At 35.4% G+C, this 25221-nt stretch overlaps 1 protein-coding gene across 1 annotated transcript in view; it reads left to right on the plus strand.

Annotated features, from left to right (window-relative positions):
- Window positions 1-24727, plus strand: part of RPS6KA5 (ribosomal protein S6 kinase A5) — a 77498-nt gene extending 52771 nt beyond the window's left edge. Inside the window, 16 exon segments of the mRNA XM_040557991.1 lie at window positions 269-372; window positions 6801-6886; window positions 6889-6950; window positions 9118-9279; window positions 10537-10662; window positions 11384-11517; window positions 14651-14727; window positions 14730-14743; window positions 15818-15988; window positions 19248-19439; window positions 20050-20209; window positions 21073-21111; window positions 21114-21235; window positions 22226-22303; window positions 22305-22403; window positions 22406-24727. Coding sequence (XP_040413925.1) covers window positions 269-372; window positions 6801-6886; window positions 6889-6950; window positions 9118-9279; window positions 10537-10662; window positions 11384-11517; window positions 14651-14727; window positions 14730-14743; window positions 15818-15988; window positions 19248-19439; window positions 20050-20209; window positions 21073-21111; window positions 21114-21235; window positions 22226-22303; window positions 22305-22403; window positions 22406-22465 — 1686 coding nt within the window. The 3' untranslated portion in view covers window positions 22466-24727.
- The last annotated feature ends 494 nt before the right edge of the window (window positions 24728-25221 follow it).

Consider the following 25221-nt stretch of genomic DNA (forward strand, 5'->3'; position numbering starts at 1 on the left):
GTGAAACTTTAGTAGCCAGTGGAAAGACTTCAGCTTGAGAAATTAATTGAAGAAGCTGAGTGAAGAGCTTTCAAAGTAATTGATATAATATAGAAAATACGTCCAATCATTACTGCAATCCAAGCTTTATGTCCAGGTTTGCTTCAGTTGTGAATAGGTGGGCTGTTCCTTTTGCTAGCTGTTTACTGGCTGCAGTGTTTTGTTCCTCCTTTTATTAACAATTTTACTTTGCTGTATTATAACTTACATAATTACTGTTTTTCTATAGGCTGTTGATTGGTGGAGTGTTGGTGTTCTTATGTATGAACTATTAACTGGAGCGTCACCATTTACAGTTGATGGAGAGAAGAATTCTCAAGCAGAGATTTCTAGGTAAGGTTCAAAACAGTACGTTACATGTGCTTGCTCACAAATTGATGCTTGTGCTATAATATATTTTGTGGGAATTTTGATACAGAATTTAGGAAGAAAGAGCTACCAGGGTAATACTTCATGTGTTCTGGTTCTGTGTAACAGAATGACATCTGAAAGCAGACAGGTTACTTCAGTGACCTGCAGAGGTTAATAAAATAGAACTGACCTTCATGAAAGACCTGTTTTGTTTAAGCTACAGTAGAACCACACCTTTGCTGCTGTCCAACCCTATTGCATGTTTACTGTTGAAAGGGAAGTCAAATGAAACATGAAATTATATGTAAACAGAATTATCACATTCAACATCTTGATACTGAATACTAAACTAAATACTGAAACGTATTTAGCTGGAGAGATTTTTGTCTTCTTGCTAGACCCCTCCATCGTATAAGTTTAAGTTACCAGGATTTACCCTACTCCCACTTTTTTTAATGGGAATGTTTATTTTGTTTGTATATGACATGAAACAAAGAACGTGATCCTTTCTAGACATACTTGCGTATTGATAAGAAATGAGTATGAAATCAAATAACCTATACCATTCTTGTGTTTTACATATAAACTTTCTAGAAGCACGTTCTTCAGGATTTGATTGTCTTTTAGTAGGTTCTTCTCTGCTCTTGAATATCTTATTTTTTTCTCATAATTTATGGTTGAATTCAAAGATGAGAAACTGCAAGGCTGCCAGCATCCACCCTCTGATGGCTATTACTCTAATTTCTGACTGAAATTTTGTGTGACAAGTTGACTGCCTTTTTTTCCAGGTATTGATGTTGTCCTTTGGTATGCTTTTATTCTGGTTGGTGTTTATGCTATGCGTTTATATTTACTATACATTTGTATATACTGCACAACTTCTCTCCATGACTATCTTGGATCTTTCTAGTTTCATTTCCTCTCTAAAATGATAAAAAAAAAAAAAAAAAAAAAAAAAAAAAAAAAAAACCCTGAATTGCAGGTAATGTCATCAGATATCTGTAGTTGCCAATGGTGATGAAATCACTAGCACTGGCAAATTGGTACAAGCTTCTTTCTTGATAGCAGAGTTACTCGAAACACAAATTATATTCCCTAACAGCAGGCTTAGAGAATTCAGCTTTCTCTTAGACACCAGCCCTGAAAGCATAAATTCCATGGTCTTTGGTTTTTGTAGGTTTAAGGAAACAATCTTGTTCTGGATGAATCCAGGTCCTTATCTTATTTTTACCGAGGTGGGAAATAATCTCAGATATTTTTGTATGGAAAGTTTATTTCTGTGTACGTCACAAAGGCTGTTAGGTTTGAAACCAGAGTTTTGGTATGAAATATGTCCCCTATGAACAGTTTAGTTGTTCTGTCAGAAATAGTTGGTGTATGGTTTATACCTTTTTTACTCTATCTGATGAGAGATTGTGTTCACTTCTTTTATCATACCTTTTGGACAGCACTGTGGACTTCTCTTTCATGGTGAGTGCTACTTAATTGCATACTTTGTTTTCCCTTATGTTAAAAGCCTCTGTCTCTGAAGGCTCTTTTTGTTCACATTCTTGGTGTTATGGGTTACTAATCTTGTTAGATTTTTTTTTTTCACAGAACTATTCAAGTGTATGTCCATTTCAATTATCCCTTCTCCCCTTACTTCTCCCTTCTCCCCAAATCTTCCTTTCATTTTGGAGAATTCTGGACTTGCATTGCCACAGAGCTGTGAAAGGGCCCCATCCTTCAAAAGCATAGGCAGGTGCTGTGTTTGTTTTCACTTTGACTGTGATTTGTAATTCTGGCTTGAAAGGCAGATCCATTTTAGAGTTCTGATTTTTGAGGATCTTGTCATATGTACAGGTACTTAAAATGACTATGAAGTTTTTGGAGCATTATTTTGCTTCTGTGCAACAGCTTAGAAAATCTTATCAGCTTTGGGGTTACGAATAGATATATATCTGTCTTTTTCCACTTGTGTACATCTATAAAATCTGTAGAAGCACGTGACGCTGTTTTAGCATAATTATGCTAATTGTGGCCTATGCTCTTTTTGACATAGTTTGTTAGAATCTATTTATGCTTCATAGAGGACGGCTGAAATTTGACTATCTGTTAGTTGCTATAAGGATATTTGTCTGCAGTTCTGCAAGAAACCTTTTCTTCCTTAAACCGTTTGGAAAATGCATTGCAGGTATGGGCTAGGATGCCATTCCTTATTTTCCACCTGTAAAGACTCCAGTGATTACTAGATCTTTTCAAGGACAGAGCAGTTACTAAATTGAACTTGTGATCTGCATGGTATCTTCTGGAATTTTGTCCTTTTAAGTGCTTAAAAACAAGTAGAGCTTATAGCTACCTGCAGTTCATAGCGTGTCTACCCTTAGTTGAGAGTCCAGAATCCAAGAAATGATAGGAGATAATGCAATGATACTTTTCTAACAGGTAGCAAGCAATGTGTAAGGAGATCTCTTCCACAAGAAGGAAACCATTTGATGTTAAATGTAGTGTGAATCACATCCCATCAGTGACTCTGCCTACAGATCAATTCAGCCTGTTGGTAAAGCAGATAGTTTCAAGAAAGTTGTAACTATTCCATCAAAGTTTCTGACTTGCCTAACGCTTGCAAGAACTGGGGTGCACTGTTCCATCTGCTCAAAGGTGGTACAAAAGAATCAGACATTGGTAGTTCTGAGATGACAGGGCATTCAGTAGAGTTGTTTTCAAACCTGAAGGTGAAAATTCTGCTTTGGAAGCTTGTCCCTCTACCCTTAAATAGGTTTACAGCTTGAGGTTGCTTTCTCTTATTCCCTGAGTATTAGGATGGTTATGTATCTTTTTGGTGATGCTTATGATACACAGTTACAAGGGCACTGATGATAAACTATGGTAACAGTTCTAGCGTAAACCTAGTGGGTCTCACGGTTAACTAGGTTGATCCTTTCAGTTTTCCATGATCTAATTGTGTCTTTCACCTGTTGGAAATAAAACAATAAGCCTCAGGTTTTGTGCTTTTGATATTTTATTATCATCGCTTCCACAGTCAGTTTGAGGCATCTGTTTTCAGGCTAATCACAGAGGAAGGTGAAAGGGAGTTCTGTCTCATAATGACATATTTTATGTGACCAAAATATTTTTTTCCTTTGTCTATAAAATCTTAGATTGACATATAATGGCTACCAGTTCCTAAACTTTTTCTTCCTCCTCTTTGTAAGTAGTTTTTTTCTCACTGTTAAGATTTTAAACAAGTTACATAGTTATGATTTCAAATAATGAATTGACATTTGTTTGTTCAAGCATCTCATCTTAAGTGAGTAGTCAATAGCTTATGCTTTACTTTTCAAAATATCACTCAATAGATATATTGAATAGTTGTTTTTACAACATAGTTTATAGATTGGTCAATGTAAAAGATAAGTAGATAAAATAGGACCAATTTGGAAATTTGACCTATTGGCCAATTGCCAATAGCTGTTTTCATACTCTTTGACATAAATTTGATTTTCTCAGCTATGCAATGCATCAGAATTGTGATTAGTTAATCTTTTCACAGAGTTAACTAAAATGAAAAATCAAGAAAGTATCTTTCAGCTTCTGGCTAATGGCATATTTTTCCCTCTCCCCTCCACCAGTAGAAGTAATCTGCTCTCCTTGTTGGAAAAAACCCTATGACACTGTCTTCATGAGGCCTTTATTGAGCATTGCAAGGGCATTCCTGCTTAAGTCCTTAAGACTATAACCCTAGAACAAATGAGGTCAGAATCCTCTTCAAATTCTCTTCACACTGGTATCTTAGCATAAGTCTTTGCCACATGCCTTTCGCATTTGTGGTTGGTTTTAAATACCCAGCCTCCTGTGGAAGGAAGTTTTCTTCAGCCAGCAAACATGTATCCCATCTCTGTTGTTTTAGTGAAGAGCAGGTAAGAAACCTGTGCTCAGTCTATGTAGCTTTTAATCTGGGAGATAGGAGAGACCAGTAGTGGCAACTGAATTTTTTCATAGCAAAATCAGGCAGTTCCTCAGATGATTTGTCAGGCTCAGCAGCCTTTACTAACAGGTAAGGCTCTGAACAATACTGAAGGAATGGCTCTGAAGATACTGATAACCTCTAAGTGCTTCTTCTCTTTAAGGTGTCATTCCCCTACTGTATCTTCCACTCACTGAAGACAAAACATCTCCTCCTCCTTCTTATCATTCGTTAGCATCTCCTTCTCATTATCATGTATGTTCTTGACCTGCAGTACTGATGGGAGAGACTAATCAATATTCCTGGAAAACAATACCAGTAGGGTTAGCTCTTAGTTCTGCAGTCTGCCATAGAGAAGGATAAGATGACCAAGTAGTAATCATCTTTGGGCACCTGGAAGTGATCCAGGACTTTAAAGTGATAAGCTCCTTGCCCTATGCAAGTGCTTTCAGTACAGCCAGAGTGCTCCCATCAGCAGGGCTAATCTCACCTCATCCCAATTCAGAGGGAACATACTGGTCTAGGAGGAGCACAAGGTACAGCATAGTAGTCCTCCAGCAGCTTTGACCACAGTAGCCACTTGGAATATTTAATTGCTCCTGCTTCCTTTGCCTACTGTTAGTGGACTGCTTAAGTAAGAAGTGAAAAAGAGGATGGAAGTGATTCAGAAAAGAAAATGAAGGTTGATGCAAAAGGCCATATCTCCCTTTCAGAAGCGCAGACATCCTAGCAAGGACCTTGATATACTGGGCTTCCTTGTCAGAACACTTTATGGGCTACTGCTACACCCTCCAATGACTTACCTTTCAGTACAGCACTTCACTAAAGCCAGACTAATTGGTCTCCCTTTAGTTAATCAAGCTATATGATTAGTCTTCACCAATGTCTGCTTTCTTACGTGTTGATCCCATATGGTCTTTCTTTTCTGGCAGCTTGCTTTCTGTGCTAATTAATGTGTATACAGCTTCACATATGTAAATTCTGTAACTGTAAGTAGTTCCTGGAACTTCTAAAGCAATTGGTATCGTTCTTCGCTACTTTTGTAGTGTAATCCTATGAACTGGTTCAGAGCATCACTGTTATTTTATAGTACCAGTCAACTTCAAAAATGTTTCTGAAGGAATGTCACTAGCATGTATTTGGGCACTGGGACAGGATCCCCAGGGAAGTGGTCACAGCACCAAGCCTGCCGGAGCTCCAGAAGTGTTTGGATAGCACTGTCAGACATACTGCTTAATTTTTAGGTAGTCCTGTGTGGAGCCAGCAGTTGGACTCCATAATTCTTGGAGGTCCCTTCGAACTTCGAATATTCTGTGACTCTGTGAAAAGCAGCTTACTTGCAACCTTGCAACAGCATGGGAAATTGCTGCCTACTGTGTCCTAGTCTCCTTTGTAGTTCTTCATATGAAACGCATTCTGTATCTCTTATTAATTTTGTTACTCATCTCTAAAACCTTTTCAGTCATAGTGCATCCTTTCAAGAGGAGGCTGGAGGTACTGCACACAGTATACAAAGTGTGGACAAACCTTACATGCCATAAGTGTGTTTTCTGTTTGTTCTCTTGATTTTCTAATAATTTGTAACATTGGAATTGTGGTTTTGACTGCTGTCAAGCATCAAGTTGATGTTTTTATGGAGCTGTCTGTTGTAGCTATATGTTTTCTTTTGGCTAGTAACAATAATGTATGTAGGAAGCTAGGATTGTTTTTGTCTCATGGAGTAAGTCTCTTACGTAAACCAAAAATTAGCTGTCATTTTGATTGCCTTGCTTCATGGGAACCTCCTGTAGTTCTTCATCATCTGTCCTTGCTCTTCAGGAATTTAGGAGGCAATTTCTGCTTATGCTACTCATTGCTCACCTTCCTTCCCAGGTCAGCTAGGAGCCTGTTCAACGGCACAGGTCCCGGTACAAGACCCCTAAAATAACATCTACTTGTAATTCTTTCTGTTGCAAGAACTGAGCATTTACTCTGATCCTCTGTTCTATGCCTTTGAACCAATTATTATCTATGCTAGGGCTGTTCTTACCACATAGCCCCTTAATTTCCTTAAAAAACTGAGTTACTTTACTAAAAACCTTTTGTAAATCCAAATGGTGATTGATATCAAATCACTCTTGCCTACTTCTTGTTTAACGCCTCATAAGAACTCCTAAAGAGTCTGTGTGGAAGAACTTTCCTTTACAGAAACCATGCTGACTTCTTTCTGTTGGTGCTTGGCCATGTGTCAGTGAATTTGACCTTCTGTAGCGCCTGATTTATCTATCTAATTTACATGTCTGTTTTTCCTCAGATATTCCTTAAAAAAAATAAAAAGATAGTTGGTTCACATTTGCCATCCTTCTGTCTCCAGGTACCATAGACAATGGAAGGTTAAGCACTGTCATTAGTATGGTAACTCTTAGATTTAACGTTTAACACATTAAGTAATTACCAAATAAATGTTATTTTGTTTGTTTTATAGGAGAATATTAAAAAGTGAGCCACCTTATCCACAAGAAATGAGTGCACTGTCTAAGGATATAATTCAGCGTCTTTTGATGAAAGACCCAAGAAGAGATTAGGTTGTGGTCCAACTGATGCTGATGAAATCAAACAGCATCCCTTTTTCCAGGTAAAGAAAAAAGAAATTTCCCCAAATACCACTTATTCTATGTTAATTTCTTTGAAATCCAAGTCTAAAGAAATTCCATTGTTTTGGTAACAGAGTAGCTTACAGGTGTATTAGTTGCTTGAAGAATTCCATTGAAGTTAATAAGAATATCCATGTACTGTGTGTATGGTTTTTGTGCATGCTACAGCAAGGGCTTAGTAGCTTTTTAATTTCTTCTGTGTTTTTCTAACACCTATTTGAAGCAGCCAAAAGCTGTGCTAGTTAAACCAGAAGGTTTAATGGAAAAACTCTTAATTTATATGTTGTGTACTGTTTTTTTAAAAGAAAGATTGCATTAATATTACTAGTGAATTTGACCATTGATTAATTTCACCATTGGTGATAAAGCCCTCTTCTGTGTTTTCGTTTGCTTAATTTAACTTTTAGTCTTGTTTAGTTGCTTTTAATTCTATGCAGATTTCAGTGTGTTAACATTTGGATTTAAACAATGATGAAAAAAGTATTTGTGTCCAACAGCTGTATTGTTCTATACATTGCTGTTAAAATTGTGCCTTTTTGAAGAAACTTAAGTGTTGTGTTGCTTCTGAAGTTAATTATATTTCTAAGTACTGTCAATTTTGGAGTATTTAAAATTGGTATTATAAATTAGACCTTTCAAATAAGTATACTCAATGTAATTATCATAACATTTAGCATGCGCAGTATCTTGGCTTTTTAACATCTGAATTTCTTCTCAGGTCTTCTGTATTTCCTTCCTTTTATAGAGGGTCTGACAAATATCCATAGAGTTAGCTTTCTTTATTCAGTGTTTGTTTGGAAGATACATATTTTCCTCATATAGCACTTCCTATTCTTGACTTCATTTCAGTTCCATTCATTTATAGTAATAGGGCCATCTTCTAATGACCACCATATCTGTGCTCCCTCTTTAGCCATGTATTTAAGTAAGAATCGAATCCAGAGGATCTCAGGGCTCTGGAAGCTGAGATTAGTAAATAAGGATAGGTATCAGGAATGAGAAGTTGAAGATACGGTATACGTGCAGTATGGCTTACAAGAATATAAGTGGTTTTCCTCAGAAATAAAGGAAGAACTGTAAGGATAGTCACAGCAGTTATTTGGCTCATCTCCATTGTTAAATTTCTTCGTATTCTTTTTATGAGAATTTGATATAAATTTGATCATGCCTTTTCTTACCAACCTTTTGGCAAGAAAAAATTGCCCAAATATGTTGGTGAATGTTGAAACTTAGTCTCTGACATCTTAGGTAAGACTCATTTGTGATATACACTATAGTGTTAGTATCACAAGTACTTTGTTGTTGACAGAAGAAAAATAGATTCGTAGGGAAAGGTGGAATCTTCTACCTTCAATGGAATTAGACTGATGGGGGGAAAAAAAAAAGATGAGCTTTTAGGCATAGAGACTCTTACATTTGAAATGTGTTTAGTATTATTTCTGTCTTTTTTTATGGGAGAGATTTTTCAGGGTTGAGTGTGGTGTGTTTTTTTTTTTTTTTCCTGATCTGTAATGTTCTTGTCTTACCAACCCCTACTTTCAGCTGGGATGGTTTGAGTATTTATATCCCTCTGGTGTATGTCAATTATGTTCTTTGGCTGAATTGATTTCTTTATGAGAATTACAGTATTGGAATCTCCACCTCAGGGGGTTTGGATTTCCACAGCAAAGATTTCTGGCAAAATAGCTTGCTTTGTTACCATAGTTTTTAATTCCTTCCACCAATCAATATCTTCCATCAGGAAGAAAAACAGTTTTAAAACAAAGAAAACCCTCCTCTCATGCTCCAGATTTTCTTGAATCACTGCTGTAAAAATGTTTCCTTGAGCTTTCTTACCAAGTTTATAGTGAAGCATAGTCTGAGATCACCACCATTATATTAAAATAATAATATTCATGTTCATTTTTTTTATTGATATCTCTTAGGATATCTATAGACTGCTTTATTAAAATACAAAAAGAATGATCCTCTGAAGTACTTAATTACTCTTGCGGAAAGGTATTCACATTCATAAGACTCATAAAGAGTTGTATTTACCCTTGTATTTTGCAGAAATAATTGCAAATAAGGTGGTTAATTTTGGAGAAATTTAATCTCTTTGAGCATGATATCTATTTGATTCAAACTTATTTTCTTATTTTGGTTTAGAATATAAACTGGGATGATTTAGCTGCCAAAAAAGTATCAGCTCCATTTAAACCAGTAATCAGAGATGAATTAGATGTCAGTAACTTTGCAGAAGAGTTTACAGAAATGGATCCAACGTATTCTCCTGCAGCAACCCCTCAGACTTCGGAAAGAATATTTCAGGTATTTTAAGAATTCATACTAATTAAAAAAAAAAAAAGCAAAACAGGTATTAAACAATTCCGAGTATATAGCTGAATGTTTTTCCCACCTTCTAAATTGTTGGGAATTATCTGTGTAATTTCCAGTCTCAGTTCTCAAGTCTGTTTGTTCAATGACTGCAAAATTAGAAAGCTGGAAACAGTTGTAGTGCAAACATAAAATTTCACGTCTCTCCATTCCCAGCTGAATGTCCTGCCTGGACTAAAGTCAGTCTGTCCTTTATTGATTCTCCTTACCTTAAGAGTCTTGTCATCTTGCCTCCATCAACCTGGGCTACCAGCCTCAGCAACAGCGTGCAGTTTGCCTATGTCCATATTATCCTCTAGTTGAGGTACTCTGGGAACTGTGAGCTAACTGCAGAATTGAAAGTAGGTCTTTGACTTCCTTTATAAGTGCTTTAATTACTAGACTACTAAATGCAGATCAGAAACAAAGCTTTCCTCACCACCTCCTTCATGCTGCTAAAGAATGATCCTTACTTGCTCTGCAGAGTATGGATGTCAAATCAGATGTCAAACCGTTCAAGTGCAGCCTTAAACTTGGAACCAAAACTGCAGAAGTGAACAGCAGTTCAGAGTGTTTTCTCTCCTCCCCTACCTTGTGCTTCATTGTTTTTTATTGGCTTTTTTAGCAACTTAATGCTCGGTGTACAGGAATACAGCATCATATTTGGAGGTTTTAAGATTTGTACTGACTATAGGAAGCCTTTATGCATGTCATAATACTATCTGACTCATCCTGCAGTGGAAGTCACAGCTGTTCTTGTTGTGCCTAAACTGGGCAAATCGCTGATGTGAAACTTATTTTGTTTTACTGTTTAAGATGGTTTGTTGCTTATATCACAGCATAAAAACTGTTTCACATCTTAACTTGTAGGTGTTCTGGGAAGCCAGCTGGTATGAATTATGAGCCTTTATCGCTACTGCAAAAGAACTGAAACCGAGCCAGATCTTTAGCATTATTTCCTTGAAATTTTGTATTGTTACTATTTTGTCTACAACTGTGGAGAATCATACTACCACTTCCAGAAAGACATCTGTTCACATTGAACACAGTAATAGCTACCCATCAATTAGCCAATTACATTTTCTGTATTACGTTACGACCATTATGATTTCTTTTAAAAGTCTTTGGAAGCCTCTAGTGTTTTATACGCAGTATTATCATTTGTGCAACAATTTCAAACTCTGTCCTTTTCTGATGTCTCTGATTTAATAGGGATATTCTTTCGTTGCACCTTCTATTTTGTTTAAACGCAATGCAGCTACAGTAGATCCTGTTCAGTTTTATGTTGGGGATGAAAGACCTGGAACCACAACTATTGCCAGAAGTGCTATGATGAAGGTAATAATAATATCAAGAGCTAAATTAATTTGGTTAACTTGGAACTGCATAACTTTCAAAGCAGCAATCACAAGCTATGCTACAGATTACAAAATAGTCATTATGCATTTATCTGTTCTCTGTAATGGCTCCTCAGATGATCCAAGCATATAATTGCATGTGGTACTATTAAGAAATGGTTGAAGTTTAGTCTGAAAGATGAGATGGTTGTCTAGTTTTCCTGAAGACTGAAATATAATAATAGTAGTAATTTGACTCCTGATAGTTCTTATTCATCTAACCATTGTAGATGTTTTTGAAACTACTTTAATTGTGTCAGAATTCCTTCTATGAGGTATTTGCCCAAAAGTACATATAGTTGTGTGAATCCTTGTAAGAACAGACACTATTGTGATGTCTTCAAACGAGCACATAGTTTTGTGAATAAATGTATGTACGACCATCTTTGATCCTGTTTGTCTGAATATTTTGTACCTTAAGCTATTGTAGTAGTAATACTTTGTTTAGTGACTGTTTTTTAATTTAAAGATATAGTCTTTGATTGTTAAAATAAAGTTTATGCATTTTATTAAATAGAAATTAAGATTATATTTTATCAAAAAGAGAGCTCTTTTACAATTTTAAATGTAGATGAAAAATTCTCACAAAACTTTACTCTTTGTCTTTGACTGTGTATACTAAAAGTATTCTGCAGAACTAAATACAGACAGTTTCCTAACAGGACTCTCCATTTTTTCAACATTATGAACTGGATCTGAAAGAGAAACCATTGGGAGAAGGAAGTTTTTCCATTTGTCGAAAGTGCTTACACAAGAAAACTAGCCAAGAGTATGCAGTAAAAATAATTAGCAAAAGGTATATTCTATAAGACCATAAAAATATTTCTTTGCTTACTGTCACCCATGGATTAGAATAATGCTCGCTACATTTTTGAAGGTGGAAAAATAATCTTAAAATATCCATTCTGAAGAATCTAGAGAAACATATAGTAGTAACCTTTAAAAATTTTGAGAGCCTTTTGAAATAAAATGTTATTTTTTTGTTGGGGAGGACATGAGAAGAAGAGGGCTTTTCTGGTTCGTAGTTGTATTCTACCTGTGTTTTCCCCAGTTTTGCTCCAAACCAGAGTAAGGTGTAAGTTCCTCTTGTCTTTAGACCTAAATAAACTGAATGTAGGTTTGTGCTAATTCCCTTTTCTAGGCAGTCCAACTGATTGTCCAGGCCATGGCTTTTAAGAAGTATCTGTAGTTTGGTTTCCCTTGGGTCTAATTAATGTGTGTGTGTGTATGGGTGCACATGCGCACGTGTGTGTGTGTAAAATGTAATTAGACCATTGAGTTTTACATTACATCCGTTTCCTGGATGTTCTGAAGAGAACACCACAATGGAGAGGCAGCTGTCTCACTTTGCTCAGGGGGACCATCTGGTACTCTTCCAGAATAGATTCTTGTGGCAGTTTCTGTCCAGAGAAAAATAAAGACAAAGGGTTCTTTGAGGATTGGATGGATTTTTAGCTTCATTTTGCTCAGTATTCATTATTAAATATGTCCCTAGCATGTTGTACAGTACTGGCAGAAAAGGGAAGGGAAAAACGTAAATGTTCTACCATCAGAATGATATTTCACAGGGGTCTCTTCCTCCAAGACATTTGGCTGTACCTCTGTTTTTCCAGAGCCTAGAAGTAACTGTCCACCAGTCTTAAGCGTTTGTTCACATGCTTTTGAATGGGATAAGTGTGTAAAGCCTGCTTTCTAAGGTCTTCTGTGATTTATGGTGACAATAGTCAAAAGTATTAGTGGAACCTACAGAGAGACTCAAATGACCAGGCACTAGCAGTGGGATTCAGTTACGTAAACACAGGCATCAATTTAGTGCCATTTTAGCATCCATTGGTGTCCTATGAGTCCTCCAGTTTGCATCAGTCTGGTGACTGCTACTATACCTTTATGTAGATGTCTTCATGGCTGATGTCTTCCAGGCTCTCCTATGCTTAGGTAACTGAATCCCATTCTAGGTACATATTTTATTCACCCTGTCAACTTCATTAATCAGAATTTCACTCATTACATTGGGACCTTAGACAATCAGTATGCAGTAGACACCTACATTAGGTATTTTAATCCGAATCTCTGCCTTGTGTCTACATTCAGATTTTTTCTTTCTGTGGCGCACGCGGAGCTGCTGATCAGTATTCCCATCTCATCTTAAGGAGAAATCCATCTTAAATAATGGATTTATTGTTTCTAGATAACTAGTATTGACTTCTCCCAAGACCTGAGCTTTTAGGAATGGCATTCATAAGTGATACTACTCACAGGCTCTTTTGCTCTTTCTCCTTCATCTTGGTGGACCAGGCTAAATGAAGGTAGGAAGTGGTCTGCGTACAAAGACTTTTTCAGGACTGAAGGCTGTGAGTGACTCAGAGCATGTTTATGTAGTATTTAGGGGTAGCAATAAACCTACACACTGAATAAGTTGGCACAAACCAGCATGGAATAAGAAGCTGTTAAACAGTAAATAATACTGCTCTGAGGACCACATTAATAATTCTTTCTAATAGGAAAAGCAAGGTTTTTACTAACTTCTTTGCCTCAGTCAGACAGTCTTTTAATCCTACCCATTAAAGATACCAGAAAATTGAATCCTGCACATAGGCAAACCTTTTCATGGTACTTGGGATGAAAGCTAAGATCAAGAGTTCCTCTGTGTTTTTGCTTTGTTAGTACTGCTGGATCTGCCTCCATCCAACAATTTTATTTTATTTTTTTTCTGTTTTTTTGAACCCCCATGAAACAATGGATTCCTGTACACTTGCTTGAGTTACTGTTTCAGAGCTCCTGTTGATTTTTCATAATATTGTCTGTCTACAAATCTGAGGTGGTAACTATTTATAGAGGAGAGATGCTCAGAAAAGTCTAGGCACAAATTTCAAAGGTTTATGTTCATGATATTAAGCCTTTTTTTTATCTGTTTGCTAGTCCACCCTCTCATAGTATTTTCTCTAGGAGGGAAAGATTATCTGAGACAGTTTTTGATTTTCTTTAGGACCTGAAATCACTTTAAGTTTAAGCAACAAAATCAACAGAGGAACAGCTTAGTTCACTCCTGGATTATATGAAGTCTGCAAAAAAACACATTTTTCTTGTACAAAATTCTCATCACAGTTCTGGTCTGAATTAGAAAAACAATTTTTATGAAACCAGAAATGCAGAACATGTGGTGAGAGAGATTCTGTCTGTGCTATCCATAAACCCATTCTCCTAATCAGTACAAGATTAGCCTTTCTTACTTAGTAGGAAAGAGTTTTGGCAAAAATTTTCATGCATTCTTGGTCCAAACTAAATCAACGTATTTATTAGAGGAAAACAAATCATTCTCCTCAGTCACCATTCATGTAGTTTTTATAAAGTTCACCACATTATTTTTTTGGGGGGCTATAGATATTTAAGTACCTAAAAAAGAATTGTGAATAGATTTTTGCTTTGGAGCAAGTCTCTTATCTGTTCCATTTTAGATTTTTCAATCCACCTATTTAGGGTTTCATATGTATAACACGGTTCCTATATAGATGGTGATACTGCTTTTTTCCTGGTAGGAACTCATAGTTTCCATAGAACTGTGGCAGTATTAGTCTTCTGTAAGAATGGAAAGTGTTGCGCCAATAATTTGAATCTTCAGGATATAGCTGAGCTAACACATTTGTAGGAACAGAGGTGAAGTCAAATTGCCCTGGGGGGACATTTTGCTTTTGCTGTAGTAAGTTACAGTTGCATCAAAACATTGTCTGATTTGGGTGTGGTTTTTCTTATGCCCTAACTTGCAGGGTTATGCGGAGAATTTTGCTCTGCTTACGTTGAATATGGTTTTAATTGCGTTCAAGCAGTGTAATGTTCAAAATCTGGATTGCAAACAATTAAATAGGTGTAACACTTTGAATGTGCAATTTGCTCAGTAAAATTGGTACAAAATGTTTGCTCAATTTTTCCAGAATGGAAGCCAACACCCAGAGAGAAATAACAGCTCTGAAACTCTGCGAAGGACACCCCAATGTAGTGAAGTTACATGAAATTATCATGACCAGGTATTGTGAAGAAACTATAATCACTATTTGCCAAACACATTGCTTGTGATTTCCCAAGTACTTCTAGGAGTTAAGCATACTGTTATTGTGTAGGTATCTTTTTCCTAGTTTTGTCTAATTCCAAAGATGAAGCAACAGTTCTTCATTCAAGGGAACTGTCATTTACTTTTGCGCATCAAAAATGTATTTGAAAGATTTAGTCATGGATTCTCTCTGATTCTGTCATTGGTCAACATAGTTAATCATCCTACAATATATTCTTGGCGCTGTTTCCGTATCTATAAAACTGAGATACCTACTCACTTTCCCTCGAGGTCGTCATGAATCTTAAAATATTTGTGAAGTAATTTGGAAATCTGCAGTATAATCTTTAATGATAAGGAAGCCTTTTTTTTTTTGGCATTTACTTAGTAGTATAGTGCAAGTACATGTGTGTAGGATAAGGAACTTTTTTCACGTGTGTTTGGATAAAACAGCTATACTTCATAACACATTTAAAAAAAAAGTTCAGGTTGTTCTGAAACTAAATAGGCTACTCTCAACCAGCAAACCATTGTATTTTTATTTGCTCATGGTAGTTTCCATATGTTATCATCCTGATTACTCAGGTGCACAATATTCTGAAGCCCAGAACTGATCAGAATTTTTTAGTTTTGACACTTCTGCAGTTTGTCTGAGAAAGTTCCATTTTTTTTTCTTGCTCTAGTATCAGTCTGATCAAATTATGTATTAGTAGTCTTGCTGCTTTCTGTATACAGAGCTATCTTTCTATTCTTTAATATATAAATACTGTGCACCTTCTGTTCATGAAGGGTTTTTTTTTTGAAATAATTTCTTGACCTCTTCCCAGAGCTTTTTTTCCTTGGCTTGCAAATATTACACTTTTTACTGTCATTTAGGGGAAGGAAATGCTAGTGATGATCGCGTGCCTTTTGAGAATGCTAACTCCACTTTCCATTCCTCATAAAGTCTTCTGAGAAGTCTGCTTTGTTTAATAGCAAGACATTTGAATTGCAGTTGATGTGTGCTAATGTGTGAATTTCTAACATCCCAAGTTTTTCTTTATTGTTCTAGCTTCACACTTTTCTAGTAATGGAATTGCTGAAGGGAGGAGAATTGCTTGAACGTATTCAGAAGAAGCAGCATTTCAGTGAGACAGAAGCCAGTCATATTATGCGCAGACTTGTTTCAGCAGTGAGCCATATGCACGATGTAGGAGTAGTCCACAGAGATCTGAAACCAGAGGTATAGTGACTTTCTTACACGTTTCGGCCTTAAGTCATTACACTTTTCTACTTTTGATTTTTATTTTTTAAATAAAACGTTATTGGTTTTACTTAGCAAATTCTGTAGGTATTCTTCTGTTCATAATAAAGGTAACTGTTACAAAGCATTTTAAATTTTGTAAACAATTAACACTGGAACGTGTTTGAAAACATTCTTTATTTGTGGACAGTTTTTACTAGTAGTAAGTATATACTTACAGTATAAAGCAGTTCACAAGATGAGCTAGGGTGGTTGATTGCTTTGTCTGCACATTTCTACCTTCTGTTTGATCTTAATTCCCTTGTTGCGGCTTCTTTTGGATGCACCTACAAGACCCTTGTCCCATCATGTCCTCCCACTTAAGTACAACATGAACCAAAAACTAACACAGCCAACTAATGGAGATGTGTGATTTGAGTTCAGTGAATTAAGCAGTTTCTCAAAAGAAAAAAATTATATTATTTAATATGTATTTTTCAGTAATTAATTGTTATGAGCTTTCATAGTATTTTTATTGTGCTGCAGCATCTTGCCTTCCAGACAATTCAGTTTACTATAGTACAATTGACCACTGGCTTTGTTCTGCTTCTTGGAGCCAGCATTTGCTCCTTCTACTGTTTTTCTTTGCCACCAGTGGTCTTAGATAGGTGTTAGGTTTCTTTAGTCCAGGAATGGTGTAGATTCATGTTAGTTTGTCCAGTAAGGATGATATTGTATTGATATTGTAATACCTCAGGAAATAACTACTTCTTTTGTATCTGCCTTTTAAAATGATCCACCATTACTACTGATGTTTCATCCTTTTGTAACATACCTTCTGGTATATTACAAACTTGCCTCTCTTATAGTAATTCAAAATCAACATGTAAAGAAAGCTTCTAGATGTTGGTATTAGTGTTTTTTGAAAATCAGTCCAAAACCTGTGTGTTTGAAGGTATCTCTCTAGTGGAGTCTGTGTAATACGTAAGCAATGAAATAAAAAGGGCTACTATGAAATTCTATTGTGTCAGTTGAAAACACGACTCTTAGAAAGAATTTCTTTGCTCACACCATAAAGAAAACTAAACAGCTTTTGAAACAAGTCATTGCTAAATGGACAAAAAATAAAAATGCTTTTTCTCATCTCCTAATTTTACTGGTATTGCCAGCTTGAAAGGCCAGGTTCTGTAAAGCAGGGTTTCAGCTGCATCATAAATTAGGCAGTCTTCAATTCTACATCATGTTAAAGAACAGAAGCCTGGGAAGTCAAAGTAATGAAGGGTTATTTAGCAACAACTTGCAGGATGCATTGCCTCCACAGAGCTGGACTCAACCAGCCTGTCTACTTCCTGCTTGTTGTTTTGAAAGTTACTATTTTAGATTCAGACATGAACTTAGTATGGGATATGCAGGCTTCCCAATATAGATGCGGTTAGTGCATCTTTCTGTTAAAGATATATGGAAAATTATGTTGCTCTTGTTGAAATGTACTGGATAGGAAAAAAAAATCAGGGAATTCACAGAAAAAAGAATTCATACAGCGTATGTGACCGTTTGGAGGAATGGTCAGTAGAGGAATTTGGGATTGCTTCTGTGAAGTTATCATTGATCTGTGAGTTGGGCTCCAAAGATATTAGAAAAAATACATCAAGACAGATCTAATGTTTACATATCCTTAAACGATATATGGACTATAGCTTTAAGTGTGGGGTTTGAGAAACATGCTATATTTACTTAATCAATAAACAGTCAACCCAAATTAGGACATTTGGACTGTAAGTTTCTTTCTATACATAACCAATTTCATTTTCAGCTCAAGAACTGGGGTCTTTGTAAAACAATGTTATTGAAATTCTTCATTTGCTTATTGGCTATATACCATCACCATTGAAAAAAAGATAATTGTATTAATTACCTATCCTCATTGTCTTGATATTTTTGCTGTCTACCTTCAGGTACATTTTTGCACAACATTTTAGTATGGAAAATTGACTTTTCCGATTGTGAATTAACCTATAACAACAGTACGGAATGAAAAATACTGTTTTATAGCAACTGTTACCTCTTATACATAATGAATAATCTCAGGTTTTCCTTATTGATCTGCTTGCAGTCTAGCAATCAATTTTTTCCCTTCATAGAGAGTTTGAAATTAATTATTTTGTGTTCAGTCATTCATTTTTGTATTACAGAATTACATAGGGCTGTAGGATTTCTCATACCGAGACTTTCCCTAGCATTGCATACATCAAACAGTGAAGGTAACAGCAAATTTTTGCTCTCTCTCCTCTCTCAGCAGTTCGATGGGAAGTAGAAATCAGTAACTTCATCTTGGCCTCAGATGGTTTCCCTAAGACTTAGCTTCGCTCTTGTATCTTTCTTGAGAAATATACACAGAATAAAGAATAGATTGCCTTAAATACTCTTTTGAACTGACAGTTTGTCTTTCTTCAAGTCTGAGATGCCACATTCCAGCTGTTAGGCTGAAATTCTCAGGACCAGCCGTACCAAAGTTTCATTACCTTGGTGTGAGGAGTAGGCTTGGTTTGAGGTTGCTCTGCTCTGTGACCTTCTGTGCTTAAATGGCATTGATCCCAAGTCTCGCAGAAAACATATCTCTGTTGCCTTTGAGATCCATGCCAGACAGCTGTTGATACACAACTGAGCAATTGGTGCACTTTCTAGTCCTCCGTCCTTTGTTTTCAAATTATTATTTTGGATTTCTGTGCTCTTGTGGCAATATGACTTAAGCACGTTACCACCTGAGGACCAAAGACCATTCAGTCCCAAGACAAGGCATGTAACAAGAATTCCACTTACAAGAAAGCTGTCATTCACAATATGCCAGAAGGAAGTGGAAGCTTAAGAAAATTTCTTTTTGTCTGTGGAAGAGATGATTGTTCATTTCAAGCTTTTGTCTTTGATACTTCATGACTGTTTAGTGTGTGTCATTGCTTTTTTTTCTTGTCGGTGTTCCACAAATTATTTTTCCCATTGGTCTCTACTAAATACTCATTTCATTAATACTCCCAGGCAGAACTATTCTAACTTGCAGATACACAGCAGGCAAATCTACACATTGCATTTTCTTATATCCCAGAGTACCATTATTTGTACTTTTCCATTTTTTCCAGTGTTTCCCAGTGCCTATTTACATAATGAGAATTTTTTTTAGTAATAGATGTAGAATAGAAGTAACTGTTGTGTTCTAAACAATTTTCTAACCAGTGCTAGTATTGATTTTGTATTTGCTTTTCAGAATTTATTGTTTACAGATGAAAGCGATAATTCAGAAATAAAAATAATTGATTTTGGTTTTGCTCGTTTAAAACCGCCTGATAATCAGCCTTTGAAGACTCCATGTTTTACTCTACATTATGCTGCCCCAGAGCTCTTGAATCACAATGGTTATGATGAATCCTGTGACCTATGGAGTTTGGGGGTCATTCTGGTAAGTGATTGGGTTTTTAAAATTATAATGTTATTGTATGTGTTTACTTTTTATTGAAATGCAAAGGACTTGATGCAGTTTCAGAATTGAATTGGATAGATGATGCATTTGAGTGAGATGAAGATACTGCTGCACAAATAATAGGTTCCAAAGACAGATATTTTCAAGGGGTGGAGTTTTTTTGTTGTTTTGTTTTTTTCCTAAACAGTAGATTAAATTCAACATTTCTGTGTATGGAAAAACAGTCTGGTTCTTAGAAATATTCTTGTTAGGAGATTTTGCAGGCATCCATATAACCTTCTGAGATTTTCAGTTCAGAGAAGGAGTCAGTCTGCATCCTGATTTACAGGAAAATTATTTTCTATAAAAGTAACCTGGGTAGAAATACCATCATGTTTTGATTATAGTTTCCTGAAACTTATGATTGCTTTTTCTAACAAGGGCTCCAGAGAAAGTCTTGCTTGTTTTAAGTTTTTTATAGCCTTGAAGATGTGATAGTCAAAGTTTTATTGTACAGCACTGGTGATGCTGTACAGACAACAGCAACTGCATATTTAGGGTTGTCAATAAACATATGGTGTTTGTTAATATTATTTTGTTCTCATGACAGTATACAATGCTATCAGGACAGGTACCATTTCAGTCTCAAGACAAAAGTTTGACATGTACTAGTGCATTGGAAATTATGAAGAAAATTAAAAAGGGAGAATTTTCATTTGAAGGAGAAGCTTGGAAAAATGTTTCTGAGGAGGCCAAGGAATTAATTCAAGGTATGTATTTAAATTCTTCATGCATCTTCTATTTCTAGCTGCAAATATAAGTTTTAGAGAGCTGTACAGTATCTGGATGCTCTGCCTCACCTGACAGAATAGTACTCACAGCTTGAGCTATGTACTTACCCCTATGCTGATAGCTTAGCATTTGCATTTCTTGGGGTTGGAAGTAACTAAGGAGCTTTAAAGGGAGTGAAGTCACTTTAAAACATGTTTAAAAAGCAGAAATTTTTTTTTTTTTTCTTTTATTTTTGGTTTTGTAAACCACAATGTTTTAAAATGTTTTAAAAGCTTAGCTTTTTCAGGAAATGAATGCATTGCTATTGTCTTTTCTTTGGACTGTGTTTTTATATGAGTGTACTAAGGCTTCTGTATTGCTGAGCTGCTTTGCTCGCAATTGATGGGCTTTATGTTCCCCTTCAGCATTTTGGGCATCTAATTAGGTTTAGACATGAGGTAGACACCATTCTTAATTCTACTAAGGTGAAGTTCTGAATTTGTATAGAAGCAGGCTTGGAAGGATTTTTTTCTGCAGATTTTTTTCTCCAGATTCAGACCTAAGTGGATCATGCAGAGATTCTGAGGGTTACTGTCTTGAATTTCATCCTAGGCAGGTTCTAAGTGAACAAATCCCTTCGTAGTTCTGAGTTCACGTGAGTTATCAATCCAGGAGCGATTTCTTGCATTTAATGATTCTTCTGGAATGGATGATAGTTTAACATTCTGTGAACGTTATCTAGGATAAATATTGGCATATCTAGGATAGGTGTTGTCGTGACTTCATTATCAAAGTCACACATTATCTGTTAAAAGGGGATAAATAGTTCACAAATGAAGAAAATGTAATGTATTTCTATTAGGACTTCTAACAGTGGATCCAAACAAAAGAATTAAGATGTCCACCTGAGATACAATGAATGGCTTCAGGATGGTAGCCAGCTGTCATCCAATCCTCTAATGACTCCTGATAACTTAGGCTCTTCAGGGGCTGCTGTGCATACATACGTCAAAGCCACTTTTCATGTAAGTTCTAGGAAATCTTACGTCGTGTCCTTAAATTTAGTACTGTGTTGTTTGGTATGTTTTTTTTCTTAATTAAAGATATGTATTTGTCTTTATAATTCAGTGATTGCTTATAACTGCATTTTTTTGTCTTCTCCAAACATTTATGAGTGAGTACAGTGAAAACATGAATGATGAGGCAAGATAAATTTCTTGGGGACATTTATACTATGAGGTTTTGGGGATTGAGAGACAGCTGTTCATGAAATATCTATATAAATACTCTCTATTTCTTAGAGAAATGTATTAAAAGGTCTTCCAGCTTTTGTAGAAAAGAGAAGAAACTATCTAGTTAACGTAAGTCCCTCTTGGAAGTTTTGTCCTTGTGGTTACAAAGTCAATGTCATATTTCTTGAATATAATCTATTTCATATTTTTAATATCATGGATATCTTTTTAGTAGCCTTGCTTACCTATCAATATATATTTATTTTAAAAAGTTTGAATTGCAACTGTATTAAACAAACATAGTATTGATTCTCATAATTCCTTCTACAGAAAATAAACTGAAACTGAGCATATTTGTGCTGAATACTTGTATACGCATATTACCAAGAAGAGAAAAGGAAAATAATATTTTTGAGAGGTCCCAATATAGCAAAATTATTTAGGCTAAATGGAAAAAGTGTTATTAAAATAAGTGCATTTTCTGAAAAAATGTAGTCTTAATGCAGTTTAAGTGGTAAAAATACTTTTACATGTAAAAGAACAAGACGGGAAGAAGTTAACAATGTTATGTATTATTCAAATACAGATAATGATGAATTGGCTCTTAAATACATAAAAAGGCCAGTAAAATTATTGTTATAGCTAAAATAATAGTTAGTAGGAATCTGTCAAGAAATGACAGCGTATCTCATAACTTACCATAGAGCATTCATGATAACCTATGAGCCATTAAATGTCTTAAACCTCTTAAAAAGCTTAGAATTACCTTTTATTTTTAAACAGGCCTTTAACAAGTACAAAAGGGAAGGATTTTGTCTCCAGAATGTTGACAAGGCACCTCTTGCAAAGAGAAGGAAAATGAAAAAAAACAAGTACAAGCACAGAGACACGTAGCAGCTCCAGTGAAAGTTCACATTCTTCTTCCTCTCATTCTCATGGTAAAACTACACCTACAAAGACCACTGCAGCCAAACAAACCCTACAGACAGCAATAACCCAGAAACCATCTTCCAGTTCTCCTGACTGAAAAGCAGAGAATATCTTGTCCTGAAGATTTACACAGTTATAAAACTTGGTAGTACCTTTATTGGTCTTCTCCCACCCCTCCTCCCTGTGGCTTACAGGCTACAGAAATGTCTGTCGCTTGAAAAATGTATTTCAATCATACCTTTTTAGCTTTGTATTTCAGTACATTTTTTTAGCATTAAGTTTGGTATCACTGGATATGGTCTAATGCTATTATACAATCAACATTGTATTCTCTTAGGGATAAATTACTAGTGTGCAGTCAAGCTCATGTTAAAGAGCTATGCTGCTGTTGGTACAGCTTGGAGGAAAACTGTTTCTCAGTGTCAGAATCTTTGTCCCGGTTTCTTCCCCACTGTTGAAAGAAAGGAAAACTCTGTAAAACATATAGAACTCTTGGATCTTCAACTTTTGCCCAGCTGTGTGAAGAATGTCACAGCATTTGATTCTTCCTGCACGTAAGGAATCATTGGTACAATGCACCAAAGCAGTATAGTACTTTAAAGCCTCTTAAATTTGTGATCACATTCTATCCCATTTATTTGAATTTTAAAAACAAAATGAAGTGTTACGCAACTCTATGTTGTTTTAAAAAGTTACTCCATATATCTTGTTTTAAAACGACTGAGAATATAAGTCTTAGATTTTTTTTATTTATTTAATTTTAAAAAACCACCTAGGGTAAAGATGTCTGATAAGGTGAGGTGTCTAGTACTGTGATACAGTAATTTTTATTTCTACTTTTTGAAGTTATTGACTTTTAAAATGTTTTACAGATTCTAAAATGTAATGATAGAAAGTGAAATTTCATATTGAATGTTGGAAAATGGTCACGTGTTAAAATATCTATTTCAAGAATTAACTATAATTTATATTTCTTTTTATATTTACACGATAACTTTAAAATACTGAGATTTTTTTAAAGATACAAAAACTCCAGTTTCAACATCTGTTATAGGGTCCATACAAATATATACCAAGTTATTTGAATTTTGCATTGTGCAAATACAGCAGTTTAATAGTGACTGTAAAATACTAGAATATGTTTTCTTTTTTGCACTTTATAACATCAAAATGAGATGTTTTATAATAAAGTGCACTCAGATTTCTCTTCCTACAAGGTGCTGAGCACTGTTTTATGTGGTTGAATGACCTGAAATCTACCTTATTTGGTGGTTGTGGTCATTGTGAAGGAGAATTCTGTACTTTGCAGGAGTGAATCCCTGTATATTATCCGCTGTTTTCATTCCTTACTTAAACTGCAAAGCTCTTTCTATCTTGCTTTTACATTGTATATAACAAATACTAGACCTGGGCACCTTGTGTAGTGTAGATGTTAACAACTTATGCACTGGGAATACTAAAGGGAAATTATATTGAACACTGTGCTTCACAACTTGTTCACTGTGGTGTTCTACAGTGAAGTATTTCCTACTGTGATAGTATAGTATGTACATAACTGTTTGGAATCATAAATGTGACTTACAGAAACATCAGCATAAACTTTTAAATCAGCATATTTTATAAATTTATGGAGAGCTCTTTTATTGCTCGTATTCTCAATGACTAGAGATAACTTAAGTGCTAAAGAAGACTCCAGTTTTGCAAATGCTTACACTTGTAAGTTTCCACTGAAGGCAAAGAGAGTCCTTGTGTAAAGTTAATCAGATGCCTAAATTTGTGTGATGGAAGACTAATTGACGTGGGGATTTGTTAACAGCTTGTTCTACGTTGAAGGAAACTAATCCAAACCCTATGCAAAAAGGTTATAGGAATTGTTTATATCAGTGGTTTTATTTATAGAATTACATCAGATATCAGTATTGACAAATACAATACATCCATGTTTACAGGGATTGTGTGTATCAAAACAAGGCTTTAAAGCCCAACATGTTTGTTCTGTGTTTCTTTAATATTAATAATGGCATTCTGAAGTTTTGGAATTGCTCATGTGAAATAGTTTACTACTTTCTTGATGTGAATGTCAACAGTAATTGCAGCATTAATTTCAGGTTGATGTGAATATTGAGATTTGCACTGTTTATGTAGAAGTAGTATATTTAAAGATCAATATATGTGCTAATAACACAACCAATTTTAAGTGGCCGATGTTAAAATATTGAAAAATAATTGTCAATGTAATATATTCAGGTTTGCTTTCTGAATGCTCTCTTTGGAAGTGATCTCAATAGTGAACATGGCTCATTTGTAAAAGAATACTTTCCCTCTCCCCAATAAACTTGCTGTAAATACAAAAAACAATCCACAATACTTGTTATGCAGACAGTACAAGTAAATTGGGGTGGGAAGAGAAGGTTGTTTTTAAAGTTTGCACTTGGAGGAGTTCTTGGAATTTATTATCCTCATAGCGAGGACAACAAAAAAGTGATTTTGGGATTTGATTTCATTCAAGTGTAAGAAACCTTTGGCTACCAAATAGTTTTGGAATATTGTGACCCATCTGAAATGACTTTTTAAATATAACACATAATCATTTGTTTCCCTCTTGGGAAGTTTAAGCTGATGCCTGACAAACTGATGAAATGAGAAAAAGGAACGTTCACACAAGATAAATGCTGGAGATGATGGCTATATTGTCAGGTGTTTTTTTCTCACACAGGTTTTGAGAGACGGTTTTGAAGCTAAAATTATTTGTATACACCACTTGCATCAAGGACAACTTTTTCTCCAGAATATTTCTGTTTCCTCTTTGTGGTCTAACGGTAGTTATTAAATAAAAATTTTAAAACAGG

Source organism: Cygnus olor, chromosome 5, assembly GCF_009769625.2.
Source record: "Cygnus olor isolate bCygOlo1 chromosome 5, bCygOlo1.pri.v2, whole genome shotgun sequence".
NCBI lineage: Eukaryota > Metazoa > Chordata > Aves > Anseriformes > Anatidae > Cygnus > Cygnus olor.